At 40.9% G+C, this 15,196-nt stretch overlaps 1 protein-coding gene across 1 annotated transcript in view; it reads left to right on the forward strand.

Moving 5' to 3' along the window:
- col8a2 (collagen, type VIII, alpha 2) overlaps positions 1 to 14,648 on the forward strand; it is a 47,606-nt gene extending 32,958 nt beyond the window's left edge. Inside the window, exons 2-3 of the mRNA XM_056399518.1 lie at positions 3,451 to 3,642; positions 9,284 to 14,648. Of these exons, the coding sequence (XP_056255493.1) occupies positions 3,480 to 3,642; positions 9,284 to 11,187 (2,067 nt within the window). The 5' untranslated portion in view covers positions 3,451 to 3,479 and the 3' untranslated portion in view covers positions 11,188 to 14,648. The remainder of the gene's footprint in view (positions 1 to 3,450; positions 3,643 to 9,283) is intronic.
- Positions 14,649 to 15,196: the final 548 nt, after the last annotated feature.

Here is a 15,196-nt window from a genome sequence, read left to right on the forward strand (position 1 = left end):
TATTCTTCATGTGCACTTTCCAACGTGTGTCTTTGTGTTTGACGTGGGCATGGATGGATTACTGAACAGGCCTACCAGGCAAAAATATTCTCTGTCAACCAATAATGACCCAAATTTGTTTTTCCTTATTTTTTCCTTCATATTGCCGCTGCATACTGAAGCTACAGCAACAGTTCATTAAAATACAGTTAAGTTAGCCTCTCAGGCTTTTCTTTGATGCTTTCCTATAATATTTGTAAATAGTAGGAGTGTCAGTGTGGATCTGCTGTGGCAAGACGAAGTGGTTCAGGTGCAGTTTTCCTCATTAGATATTGCGCATCTTTAATTTACCTGCAAAATGTGTAAGAGATGCAAAACAACTGCAAGAAAGAGACAAAAAATGACTTCAAAGAGACAAAATGGTCTACTATTAGATGCAAAATGACCACAAAGAGAAGAAAAACAAGTACAGACACAAAAGCAACAACAAAGAGATGCAAAATGACTACAAAGATATATAAGATCATTTTAAAATCGAAGCAAAATAGAAAAAAACTTAAAAAAAAAAAATGCTGTGTCATTCGGTCACTTTGTGTCTCTTTCTCTTGTAGGGCGGGTTGGGGGGAGGTTGGGGGGGTCGGGGGTGGGGGGTGGGGTTACATGCCTGTGACCAGAGGCGTATTTTCTCACAGTCCGTCCATGGATTTGGGCGTCAGACGTAGCATTCAGTAATTTGACAGCTGTCTGGCAAAGCGCTGACTGTAAGAATGCGATGGTGGAGCTGGCGTTGCCCTTTTACACCCGAGGGTCAGACTCGCTGCTATTTCCTCATTAATGCTACTTTTCTGTTCTGCTGTTTCTTCCTTTGTGTATTTTTGGATCTGTTGCCGTAATATGTGTGTGGTGATTTCTTTCTCAGTAAAATCTGTTTTATATAAAGTGTCACTGGGCCTGCCAGATGAGGCTTTTTCGCTGTAACTTTGGATGCTGCTCACGTTTAATGACTGAGGGAGGCTTTGATTCACCATTAGCTCCTCTCTCCTCTCGGGCCCAGGGTTTTGTTATGGTTTGTTTTGAATGGACCGGTTTTATGTGAAAATGGAGGGAAGTTAACGAGTTTGAGTGTTTTCAAGACACCCCGTGTAACCACTTACCAGAGGTATATTGTGTTCTCATGCATGCCGAGAATGTGTGTGCGCGCTGTTTTCGTGGGTGTTCTTGTGTGTGAGAGCATGTAGGAGTCTTGGTCCAGCAGTTGCCCATGGTGGCCAGCCAGAGAGGATTGCGTGAGACTTTTTAACAACGTCTGCAGAGCTTTTCAGCAAAAACATTTGATAAACAGATTGTGGAGGTCTGTGAACGGCCCGTTTGTGGCTGATCCCTGTTCATGCACAGCTTCTGTGTTTTAGTGCGTGTTGCTCCGGTTCTTCAGAGAGTTTGACGCCTGCAGAATGGTGGGCATCCAGAGCCGCCTGTTAAATTACATCTGCACCAAAACCACAGACCCCCATACCAGACGAGCCTCCCTGCCAGCCAGCCAGCAAGTCGGCCAACGACCAAACACTGCCCTCCCAGTACTGGTCTCTCTTTCTCCTGTTTATTTCCCTTAACATCTTTGTCTTTGCTTTCTTCAGTTTTGCTGGGTTACACTTCAGTGTGAAAATTTTAGAAGTGTTATTTGAGTCATCGTGGCAAAGACTCACGCGACGCAAACATGCATAAACAGACACCGCAGACACACACACGTATGACTAATTACAAAAAAAAAAAAAAACTCAGAAACCTAGAGCAACACTTTGGTAAATGGCTGTAAAACAAGAATTTGACTGCCTAGCTATGTGGTTGCTAAACAATCACAGACGACAGCGAGGCAAAGCTGTAAAACAGACCTGATCTCAGCACACATGGTGGCAATGAACACACCTTTTTTCTAAGTACTTGTGATTTGAAGTCTGCTGTGAACTCCCGCATTACTCCCAATACCTGCTTCCAATTAACTGAAGTGTGTTTGATTTGATGTAATTTTCAAATTAGAAAACGTCAGATCATTTTCAAATTAGAAAATGTCAACTGATGTTGGTGTAACTCCTCCTGTGCCTCAGAGGGAAAATCTCCTCTACCTTGCGCAATCCAAACTGAGTCCATCTCTGCAGAGACACGGAAGCCTGTCTCTCACACACACACAATAACATGATGAGTACTATATAAAGCAGGAGAGATTAAAGGATGCAAATGATACTTTTATGTGATCAGATCAGGTCTTGATGTGGCTGGATGCCTAAAGGCAATATGATCAGGGTCTAACAGGGGAAAATAAACAAATTAAGTCTCTGTTGTTTCTTATTTGATTTGCAAAATGTCACCAAAACCACAGTTATCCCTGTTATTACTGTGACTTTGCAGCATCGTCCTGTAGACGATACTCTATGTCAATTAAATCAGTAAATCCCTGGCAGGTGAATGGAAAGAAACTATACAGTTTTTCACAGCTATGCACCATTTCATCCTCATCCTTCGACAATTTCCATGCCTAATATTAGCGTGACATTTCTGGCGTTAACTCCTGACAGTCATCAGTCCACAGAGAGCTGTTGAAAACAGCTCAGGGGAGACCTGCAGTTGAAATTTATGCCATTTTCACACATCACTCCACCAGTTAAAGCCGGTCGTGGACTCTTACAGTTGCTCACTTATGACACACAAACACACTGTGGCGGTTTCCTGTTCGCACCTGACCACGGTTGTGAAAATATTTGGCAGAGGGCGATGTGGTCATGTCTTCCTGTAGTAAATTAAAGTCAACAGATCTGCCTGTCGCAGTTGCTTGAGGGCCATCTAGACCAAACAGTGCCCCAGCCAAGTACTTACCACACACTGTACCTGAGCAGCAGCTGACAGCAGGGACATACATAAGCAGCACGCTTTCAAGTTATATTTGTGTGCATTTGCATCTTTTATTTGCACATATAAAAGTGCACCACTGCTGGAAATAGTGTGTGTCTTTAACAAATCGGTGCATAGAAGGACACACAGTTATGTATGCTTTTGTAGATGCCAGCCAACCTTTTATCCCTTTATATTTGTGCAGACATATCAAGCACTTCCCATGCTTTTGTGCAAGAAACGTGCTTCCTCGGCTTTCTTGGTTTGCTTTGGCCAACTGTCTGTGGCTGGCTTGGATAGGACATAGAGGATGTAGAGAAAATGTAAGGGCAAATCTTCACAGCAGAGGAGATTTGATATCACGGTATGCCTTCAAAATGCTTGGAAGTAGATCAATTCAGTCATTTCAGCTGATAAAGAGTAAATGCATCTTTCAAAAGTCTTTCAAGTATTTCAAATGAACCCAGTGATTTCTCTGTGACTTGTTGCGAACTCCAGTCCACAATAAAAGGCAATGAAGCCCATAATATGCACGCACATGTTGCATCTGGTCTTATACCCCCTACCCTCTTTTTCTCTTACCTCCAGTTCTTTGTGTGTGACACGTGAAGCCTGGGATGCTGGTGACCATGCTGTTGGCTCCTGTCTGTGTGCTACTGATGCTGGGGGGGCGTGCTCTTGCCGGAGGCTATCCCCCCATACCCCACGTGAAGTACATGCAACCCATGATGAAAGGGCCTATCGGACCTCCATTTCGAGAGGGCAAGGGGCATTATGTTGGTGAGTAATCCCTGTGGGTTTAGTATACGTGTGTGTCTTTCACTCAACAACTCTGCAGGCCGAAAGGTCCACTTACACACTTTAGCTACAGTCCACTGGGTCAGTGGAAGCACTGATACTTTGAACTGATTCAATGTGATTTACCCCTGTGTCTCTCTGTCTCTCTTATGTTAACTCAAGCATTCTGAAATACATTCATAAAATAGGAACTGGCTCAAAGCCATTTTTCTGCAAACATTATATTTCCTTGTAGTATCCTGTTGGCAGTAACCTTAGAATTAGATATTTTTCCAGCTATTTGAACCAAAGTGAGCATGATAATTATCATATGATAATGATCATACTGTACAAAGAGTTCTCCAACATTGCAGTTTAAAATGTAATTGATATGGAGACCACCCCATGAACCGGACAGGCTGAAGCCACTGGTTTAGTTTGTCTTCAGTTAAAGGGCTCAGTGTGAGTCTTCTTGCCCTGTGGGTCCAACAGCATTTGGCCTGAGTGCCCACTGGGCCAGTTATTCCTCCTGCCATCTGGATGCTGTTATCACATGTTTATCACATGTTTCAGCTGTTAGATGGAGGAGAGAGAGTGTGAAGTACATAAAAATAGATTAAATAAAAGACTCGGGCAAGGGAACTTAGAAAAGGCAGGGGGCACTAATCATCCTGCAAAAATGTGCACGTTTTAATTGCCATCATTATCAAATTTGACTCAAGCTACAAACACGAAATCTGGATCAGATGAAATGCCTTGTTTTATCTTCTTCAAAGCGAAATCCAAAGCAAATGAGGGGCACATTTTTATTTCAGTATCATAAAATGATGACAATGAAATACTCCAGAAGCTGGATTCAGATCAAATTCAGGCATGAAATTCATCATTTAAATTCCTCACAGAAACATCAAAGATCTGCTAGAATAATTCACCCAGTCCTAAATTATGCTTTGTGGGATTGGATGAGAACACTACAAGTGGTTCACAAGAATACAGTGCTTTTACTGCCCCTCAGTGGTCACATGTTAGTTGCAGCTCACCAGAATGTAACTGTGTGAAAAAAGATATTCCATGTATGATTTCAGCTTTTGATTTCAAGTGATTTTAGTTAACCATATACATGTCTGTGTCTTTAAATATAGTTTATGATTGTCATAAGATCTGTATTTTGTCGTTGTCACAAACAGGGTAGCACAGCCATGACAAAAGAGGGAGATAGCCAGAGACAAGCCAATTAACAAATGTTTTATTTAAAAAAAGAAATTGGCAATAAATGTAGGAGAAGAACCTCAACTAACAACGGCGTGTGTAATCTGTAAGATCAGCAGTGTAAGTGAGTGCATGAGTGAAAAAGTGTGTGAATGCAATGTTGTATGGTGCAGCAACATAAACAACAGAAACCAAATGCCAACCAAACCAAATGGGCGACTCAGGGAGGAGAGAGAACCAGAACTGAGCTCCAACATGGTTTTAAAAGCACCAGCACACAGGGCACAGCTGTGCTAGGTCTGCCGATGAGCCCAGGTACTGACAACCCTTTGCCACACCCACCTCTATACCTCTGTAAAGGAAGCAGCCACACACAGGAAGCAACAGGTACACAGGTGGAGAGAGTTGTCACATTGGTGCAGAATCAGAATCCTGTCATGTGTTTTAAATCAGCCTTTACAGAAGTATAGAAACATTTATTGTGCTGTTACAGAAAATAGATAAAGATGTAACGCATTGGTATCATACCATCAAAAAGACCATGATTACAAAGCAGATGCCAGGATACTGATATTTATTGTACCACATGTAAAAATTTTCCTACTGTAATAATTTGAAGATATTTGTTCTGCATAGGTCAGTGAGAAGAATGCACCCACGTTAAAATGTGATCAGTATGATTAATAATAGGTGTTGAGAGGTTAAGAGAGGTTAAAGCCTAAATTATGACTAAACTTCAAAAAATGTCAAATGTTTCAATGAACTACTCATTTCTCCTCCACCGTTAGTCCTGTGGGAAATATCAAAACATCAAACTAGAACTTTACTTACTGTATTCAGTCACATTTTTAAGCTGTACTTGTTTTTACTCTGCAGTCTTTGCTGCATTTTCTTTTTTTATAACTATTGAATTTTTCCTGCACTCAAGCACTCATGTGTTTCAGGTTATATATCAATATTATATATCTTGTAATAACCCTCTAGCCTGTTGGATATTCCTGTTGCCTTGCTCTTACAAGAGCATATTTCAATACAAACGTATTTGAAAGCACAAAGCAAGTCCTTCCTGGGGAGCATCACAACAAGAAATCAAGAAGCATTTATAGCCTCTGAAGTGTGAAGCACCTTATCTTTCCTCTCTGAGTGATATATTAAAGTGGTTTACAGCAGAGCTACATGACAGGGAACATGAAAGACTACAAATGAGGCCATAATGCTCATTGCACATTTGAAAACAATGTTTTTGATGGATGGATGAAAAATGAAGAAGCAGCCTTGCTATTCTTAGATCCAGTAGTGGTGAAATAATATAGTTTGGCCAGAAGGTGGCACCCTTACTTAGGTAGACATATCTCATTATTGTACATCTGTGGTAAATAGATCAAAGTTAAAGCTGGGAGTCAGTCATTGAGTGAAATAATGGACATTGGCAATGCACAGATGGGATATTCATTTAATGGCTGCCATATTTTCTCTTCTTTAAAAGTACAGTATTTTTGTTTAGTCTGCCTGACATTCTGATCATCCACAGGTTTTTGCAATAAAGTTGTGAGGTTAAATGTAACAATAAACAATAGGAATAATGGCCACAGCCCCAAAAGTAAGATTCCGTCTGTGGGGACATATGATCACTAGATATAAAATGTGTGAGTGTGTCTTCTTGAATTTTCCATATTATTTTTTATGCTTAAAACTACATGATGCAGACCTACATAACAAAGGTACAGCATGCTGCTCACATACATGACTGTTACAACATAACTGGAATCATATAATACTATTACCCAGATACAGTTGAGGATCAATAAGCTCTTCTTACCGTTGTGTTTGATTTTATTTGTTGATCATAAAAAGGCTGCATGTCTCATTACTTGCCACTAGGGGGAAGTAGTGGCCTATGGTTACATTACAGGATGGAATGGGAACTTCAACTTGAATTTCTTTGCACCTTGTGACAAGGAAAGGAAAAGAGCAAGTTTTTGCTATCTCTCATTTATTGCTAATGAGGTGCTCTTAAATAAGACACCTGGGGCATTTTGGTGATCAATTAGAAATAGTATATTACTGTGGTTGTATTTGCAGGTGCCAGGTTTGAGAGGCCATGCATCACATATTCTAATGCATTTATTGGGATATGGTTGTAAAATGCAGAGGAATTATTCACACACAACTGAATCTTAGCCTTCAAGCTTTCAGTGGGGGAGGATGGCAGTGGTTAGCAGGATAAGCTGTGTCTTCTGGACATATATCCCACCTTGAAAAGTAACATTCAGACACAGTGTTGCTGAGATGAGGCACTGGAACAACAAGTCAATTTATTAGTTTTTTTTTTTTTTTTTTATGGTATACTTGTTTCTCTCTGTTATACAATGAAAACATATGCATTTTACAAACACTCTCAAACCCAATAGCACCCCCAGATCAGTCAGTTGGAAAACAGAAATGTTAACTCCTGTCCAATTGTACCATTACATAACAACTGCTCAACTCAGGAACGAGAGTACTGTTTTATATATGGATTTACGACCTGTGCAGAATATGCTCTGCTTTCCGCTCAGTTCCTGAACAAGCAGTTATAAAAAAGAATGGATGAATGACCTGAATAGTCAAACATCATCAACATGATCATTCCTTTGATGGAAAAGGTATAAAAGTGAATTCAGAGGACCATTTCCATCATGTTTTGAATTTCAAGATATCAGTAATTCCCAGGCTTTATTTTGACATGACTGAAGTTTGAATTTTCATTTCCCCAATTAAGGATGTTGTCAGATGTCTCTTGTATGTTACTCCTTAATTCGTGGTGGTTTTTTTCTCACATTCCTTCTGCCCTGCACACCTTTTTTTCCTTTACTATGGACATGAAATCAGACAACCCCAGGTGTAGTTTTTAGGGATTTTCCGATTAAGTATTTTTGGCCGCAATCTGAGTCCTTTAAATCTGCTTATAACGAGTCTCATCTGAATATTAAAGTAGTAATTTAGTTAAATATAAAGTTTATAAACTTAAATTAATGCCACCCCACCGCAGTATGTGTCACCATCAGACTCAATTCACTTGCTAAATTGATGAATATTTTGAGCTACTTTTGTTGGTCAAAACGAGTCAGAAAATATGTCAGAATCTCCTAAAGATTACACACATTGCTCTGCTGATTTAATTTTGAGGTGGAATGCATGGAAACTAATCCAGGATGATAAAGGAAACCTTTAGGCAGTTATTGTAAGGCACCTACCAAGGAAGATGGAGGTAAAATAACCTAATGTTGTTGTTTCCCCCAAATGTATCTACAGCAGAGACATGTATGCACTTATAAAGTATCCTTTTCATTACCAAATGCAATTTTGGGTCAGAAGATCGTCTTCAAAATAACAAATTGTTCTTATACATCAATACCTCATGATATGGGCTTTAAGACCCCAATAAAAACATTTACATTCAAGAAAAAAGGCATTGTTGGTGAAATTTCTGACCTTATTGTTTTTTTTTCTTTTTTGACCCTGTTTAAAAACTGACACTCTTATCACTAAGTAGTAGTAATGTGCAAAGTCCAGTGTTCCAACCGCTTTTAATTCTTACATGAGGAAAAAGTCATGTTGCCTTCTGAGTAGAAAACAGGTGGTGTAACTGCACTACTTGCACATAGGACCACTGTAACTCAACACAAATGCAATATCATAGCTGCTTTTTTATTGCATAATATTGTTTTACATCTTATTGTTTTATAAGTTACAGTAATGTATACATTTTATATTTTATTTATATATATTGAATTTTAAATAAGTGTAGTTTGAACTCTTATATTTTTATTGGGGCTATATGTAACTATTTTAGTTTAACATTCAACATTACATTACATGATCAGATTGCAATGTCATCCTGTATGGAAAACAGCATTCACCAATACCTGCAGGTTTGGCAAAATGTCAACAACTGTCCTCTGCTGAGGTTAGATTTATTCATGCTAATCTTCTCTCAACATAAGGTTATGGGTTGAAACTTGGTTGTGAGTGTCCATTCAGCCCCTTCACTGAACATACAGGCAGCACACTCTCATGCACACCCAAGTAACAGGCACACAGATATCCCATAGTGCTAGTTCTGGACTGGTGCTAGTGCCAGTTTGGAGTTGGTTCAACTTGTGAACCTTCTAAGAGCTAGTTTGCTTTTCCACAGGCTAGAGAGCCACCATAGAGCAATGTTATCATGTCACTGTATACATGTGCATATGTGTGAGCCTTGCCAGCAAGGTGCCAAGCACAACAACAATGATGAAATACATTGTCTCTTCACAATTATTTTGCATCAATTTCACTTCCATTCTGAAATTCACTACAATACACACATACAACTTTGTCCGACTTTTTGTTTTCTACTTATTTTTTGTTTTGAAATACATTATACTAACAAGATGATCATCTTCTCTTTCTTTAGATATGCCACCCATGATGGAAGTGAAGGGGGAACCAGGCCCCCAAGGAAAACCTGGACCAAGGGGCCCACCTGGGCCACCAGGACTTCCAGGAAAACCTGGACTAGGAAAGCCAGGTCTCAATGGCCAGGTAGGCCCTCAGGGGCCTCCTGGCTTTCCAGGAATTGGTAAACCTGGACTACCAGGTCTTCCAGGAAAGATTGGGCCAAAGGGGATGTCAGGGTTTAATGGTGAGGTTGGCCCTCGTGGTGAACCAGGTCCTAGAGGTCCTCCAGGGCAGCCTGGCCTCCCTGGCCCAGCTGGCCTGTCTCTGAATGGGAAACCTGGACTTCCAGGCATCAGAGGCCCCCCTGGGTCTCGTGGAGAGCCAGGAATAAAGGGTATTTCTGGTCCACCAGGTGACCGTGGGCTTAAGGGCGAGAATGGAAATGGGAAGACTGGGCCTCCAGGTATAAGGGGTCCTCCTGGGCTGAAAGGCAGTACAGGACCACCTGGTATTCCAGGAATAGGCAAGCCAGGACCAAAAGGTTTGCCTGGACTGCCTGGTCTTAAAGGTGATTACGGACTACCAGGGGATCGTGGAGAACCAGGAGAGGGTGGGGCCCCAGGTCTACAAGGTCTCCCAGGGCCAGTTGGGTTAGGGAAGCCTGGGCTAGATGGATTGCCAGGAGCACCAGGTCCACTAGGACCAAAAGGTGAGGCAGGAGGTAGGGGTCCTCCTGGATTTCCTGGGACTCCTGGCTATGGAAAACCTGGTCTGAGTGGGCCAAAAGGAGAAAAGGGCCATGGTGGGTTGCCTGGACTTCCAGGGGACAAAGGAGATCAAGGAATGGTAGGCCCAATTGGGGAGCCAGGGCTTGATGGGCAACCTGGGCCGGCAGGACTTCAAGGCCCAATGGGACTTCCAGGAAAACATGGAATGCCAGGACAGAAGGGAGAGCTGGGGCCCCAGGGCCCTCCGGGACTGCCTGGCCTCAGAGGTGACCAAGGCCCCAGCGGACATGCTGGAAAACCTGGCATCCCTGGGGAAAAAGGCATCCCTGGACTTAATGGTCCGTTTGGAAAACCTGGACCCAAAGGTGAAGCAGGTCATATTGGCCTACCTGGAAATCCAGGGCTGACGGGTGCTCCAGGGTCTAAAGGTGAGACAGGGTTCATAGGGACTCCGGGCCCCAGGGGCCAGTCAGGCATTCCTGGTCTTCAGGGGCCCATGGGTCCCATGGGGCCACAGGGTGCTCCTGGCCCAAAGGGTGAACCTGGACTTCCAGGGTCTCCAGGACTGGGTAAGTTTGGAGAGAAGGGGTCTATAGGTCCCCAGGGTCCTCCAGGAAAACCAGGCCCTGTTGGGCTTAATGGTAACCCTGGCCCCCCTGGGCTACCAGGGCCCCCTGGTCCTCCAGGAAACGGCCAAACAGTTGTTGCAGGGCCAACAGATACACAGTTGGAAGGGGATGAAGTACCAGGGGACAGGAAGGGGTCTGTGTACAGTCAAGTTCCTCTCTCTGCCTCTGTAGCACCAGCCTTCACTGCCATCCTCACCACACCTTTCCCTCCCTCTGGTATGCCAATCAAATTTGACAGGACCCTGTACAACGGGCAAAATGCCTACAGCTCTGCTACTGGCATGTTCACTGCTCCTTTATCTGGTGTCTACTACTTTGCGTACCACATGCATGTAAAGGGAACTAGCCTGTGGGTGGCACTGTACAAGAACAATGTACCAGCCACCTACACATATGATGAATACAAGAAAGGCTACATGGACCAGGCGTCTGGTAGTGCTGTCCTAGAGCTGAAGGAGGGTGACCAGGTATGGGTCCAGATGCCCTCGGATCAGGCAAACGGCCTCTATTCTACCGAGTACATCCACTCCTCCTTCTCAGGATTCCTGCTCTGTCCCACATAACCCTGTCCTTTCCTTCAAACATGTTCCTGTATTGGCACCTCAGAGCAGCCCTAAACCTAAAATACCTGCAGCCATGATAGAAACACCACAAAACCCATAAAATTCTCATTATTACTGCCAACATCTTTAAATGTCTCACCCTCAATATCATGAGTGAAAGAGAAAACAAACTTTGTGAATGAAATATGGAAAGTTTTAAAAAAGCAGGGGGTGGAATTTCATACTGTGTTCTTTGTTTCAGTGTCCTTCAACTGTGTGTTTTTGGGTTGTATTTTATGTTGGTGTTTTTTTTAGCTTATATTATTTTAATTATTATATTGTCATAATTTTATTGTTATTATTTGGTCCTTGTCATCATTGTTGTTGTTATTGGATTCAGACTATTAAGTGCCTTACTTTGTAATGTGCTAGTAACAGACCTTCCCATGTGACTGCACATCCTGCCCACATGCTCTGACATCATAAGGACAACATCACCAGACCCTGGGGGGTGAGTGGTTCCTCTGGCTGCAGTCACGTCCCCCTTGTGTTCTTATTTAAACCGTGAATACTGACATAAAGAGCAACAATACAACATAGAAAATATAGACAAACAATAGCAAAAAAATGCATTTGGTGCTGTAATACCATTACTTTTAACTTTTCTTTTGTTTGACCTTTTTGGTACTTTAAAATTATTAATGGGATTAAATCTTTGTTTTTAGCGTGAGATATATATTTTGACATTTAGCATCTGTTGGATGCTTATTTCTCTACATCTTTCTGAATTTAGTAGCTGACCATTTAAAATGATGGGTCTTTGTCTTTTTTTTTTTATAATTTACCGAACTGTCCAGAAATGCAACCCAAAAAAATACAATCCAAGAAAATGGCCTCACAGTATTAGAATTATTAAATTTAAAATGTCCATTTAAAGAGGATCAGCTACATCATGCAAGGACAATGCCTTTTTTTTAACTTTCAAGACAATATTAGCTGAGGATGATATGTATGTATACAGTCAATGTTTACATGTCATAGAATAGATACTGAGAGCAACTGCAGATGGATTGTAAGGACACAACTACAGTATGATCGATAGCCTGTTTCCTTGTATCGATCTAGTTTTTCCCATTTGCACTGCAAACCCCATCACTATGTTGTAGGCATCCTCTTCACATACTCTCACCATGACATCACTGCTTTCTATTGGTATACTACCTATTAATAAATCAGTATCGCATTAACATTACCAGTCAGTAATTTGTAATTCCATAACATGGAAGTTCCATGCTGACCACGTATTGCAAAACCTGTGAAGGTGCTATAAACTCAGTTTTGCTTATAAATGAGCAACATGGATAACAAGTTAAATACATCAACTTATTCCTTCAATGCAAGTCTCTGTGTAACTTCTTGCTGGACAAATGAGAGCAAGTCTGAAACATTTGTAGTTCTGAATGAAAAGACTTTTTGTTAATTCCCAAACACTTGTGTCAAAAATAGCTGAATTATCATTCAGCTAAATGGAACATCCGTGGCTACAAGGACAGGATGTTTCAGAACTGAATAATGTCAAAGTATACAGCTGAAAATGAGAATCAATCTGCATTTACTGTATGAATAAGTAAAGGGACTTGACTGAGGCCCACAGGTTGTGAAATACAGGTTGTGTAACTTTTAACAAATTCCTGCCAGATTTCTGGGAGAGGTGGTGGGCCAGAGGTGAGAGCTGTGTATTTACCCATTTCTGTTGGATAAGGCATTAAAGACACGCTGTGTGTGTGTGTGTGTGTGTGTGTGTGTGTGTGTGTGTGTGTGTGTGTGTGTGTGTGTGTGTGTGTGTGTGTGTGTGTGTGTGTTGTGTCACATTATCCCCCTCACATCCAGGTCATGAACACTTCAGCAAAGATAATGATAAACTCGAATGAAGTGACAAAACGTTAGGAAGAGCCAACAGGTCCTGTCAATGTTCCACAAGAAACCTGACTTTAGAACGTTTCAGCATGCTTTAGCTTTTTAAAAAAAGTTCCACACTCTCTAATGGTGCCTTTGCAAAGTAAGGGAACAGGTGATGAATGTAATGGATAGATTATGGGAGACAGAAAAACCTGAAATTAAATTGACATTATGAGATAAGGAGATAACATTTCTGGTTAGCACTGAATGGGCTATTTTGCGTATTGTTCCAATGAGTGGCCTAATGGTGTGCAATAAATCTGTGTTGTACCAAGTCATGAACAAAAAAAGAAGACATTCTGGGAAGTGTGTGAGATCTTTATTTAGTTGTTGCAGTTAAAGAAGACAGAAGATAAAGAGGTTTGACAAAATTGTTGTGATTTAACAATGAGAAGTTGGTGTTTATATTACCACCTCCGTGCCTTTACATGCCTCAGCTCAGACATGATCCCAATCTAAACTTGTACCGCCCGAATGCTATCATTACACTGAATTTCGACTACCTTACACCCTGATGGAGGAATGTCAATGTACAGGAGGATTGTGCCAAATTTTGATCTTCGCAATCAGAATGAATGTATACTGTTTGAGTGATTTTCAATAGTATCTACAAACCATGCTGTGCTATTATACATGAACAGTAACTTTTCAAGTTGCTCTACAGAAGCAGTGCTAGGATAAGGCCTAATCAGTATTTTACATCTATATAATGCAAACAATGCACTTGCTCTTGCCCTTTCTGTCTAATAACATGAACACACCTACAACTGCTATGTGTCATTATTGTTATGTGAGTCTACAAGACAGTCCAAGGCTCGTTATGTACTGTATGTTGCCTTTTTTTTTTTTGTCGCCTTCTTTTTTTGAACATATGAAATGGTGATGTGAGTTACATGTGGCTAACACTCGCTGTCCTTATGTTTTCATAGACAATGTCACTTGCTTGCAGAGTTTGCCCTGTGCGCAAATCATTTAACAAGTGTCAGTAAGATCCATGTACCGTCTCAATCACAAATTGCTTTGAAGTGTTTTCTGTTTTTCTTTATAAAAAAGAACAAAAAAACAAAAAAGACAAAAAAAAAACAGCCTTGCTTCGGTTCTTAAGGGATATTTGTTTGTTTTAGTTTCAGTAAATACAAACGGCCATTCCCATTTGCACATGAAATTAATGAAGATGTATTTATACATTTATGATAATTTAATAGGGATGCCAAAACCGACCACCGAAGCCTAGAACGTATAAATGGTATTTAACAGCATTGATGAGTTAAGAGCATTTACAACATGTAGTTAGCATTCTAGTGTTGTTTGTGAAGGATTATTTGTGGACTTTTATTTTCTATTTGTGTAATGTACAATGTATCAGCGTATAGGATTTTTGTCATACAAGGCTATTGCGTGCACTCTATGCAATAGAATTTGGGTATAAATGCACTCTTTTTGATTGAAAATGTTTGTCTGCTTATACAAAATCTACAGTACTTGATTGTATTGATACCACATCAATAAAAAACTTTCTTGTATGTTGGCGTCAGACTCCCATTTCTGTTTGCTGTAACTGCATATGGATACTATAAAGAAGATGTAAAAATCACTGCAACACATAGGAGTCACTCCCACAAAATGTTCATAATAGTAGGATTGGTAGTGTTCGTACCCACAGAGTAGTAATTAATCTTCAGTAAAGATACCTGCGTGGCACATTTGGTGCAGAAATCTGTTGCAGGTAAAGGAATGGACACTAGAGGGAGATATACAATAATAGGAAAAACAGTGTTTCAGGCCTCTAATTTATCTGAAAGATCCTTGTCAGATCTGCCAGTAAGCTCAGAGTGGTACTGATAGGCTTCCGCCTATGACTTCCAATCACTTACTGTAGATAACAAAAGTGTTAGTCAGTTACTTGAAATGTAATTTCATTACAGATAACATCACGTGAGTTGGCTTAAAATGAAAACATACACACACACTAAGCACTTTATTAGGAACACCATACTAACAATAGTTAGGCTCTCCCTTTGCTCTCAAAACAGCCTCCATTCCTCATGACATGAACTCCACAAGATGTTGG

The sequence above is a fragment of the Seriola aureovittata genome, chromosome 16 (assembly GCF_021018895.1).
Source record: "Seriola aureovittata isolate HTS-2021-v1 ecotype China chromosome 16, ASM2101889v1, whole genome shotgun sequence".
NCBI lineage: Eukaryota > Metazoa > Chordata > Actinopteri > Carangiformes > Carangidae > Seriola > Seriola aureovittata.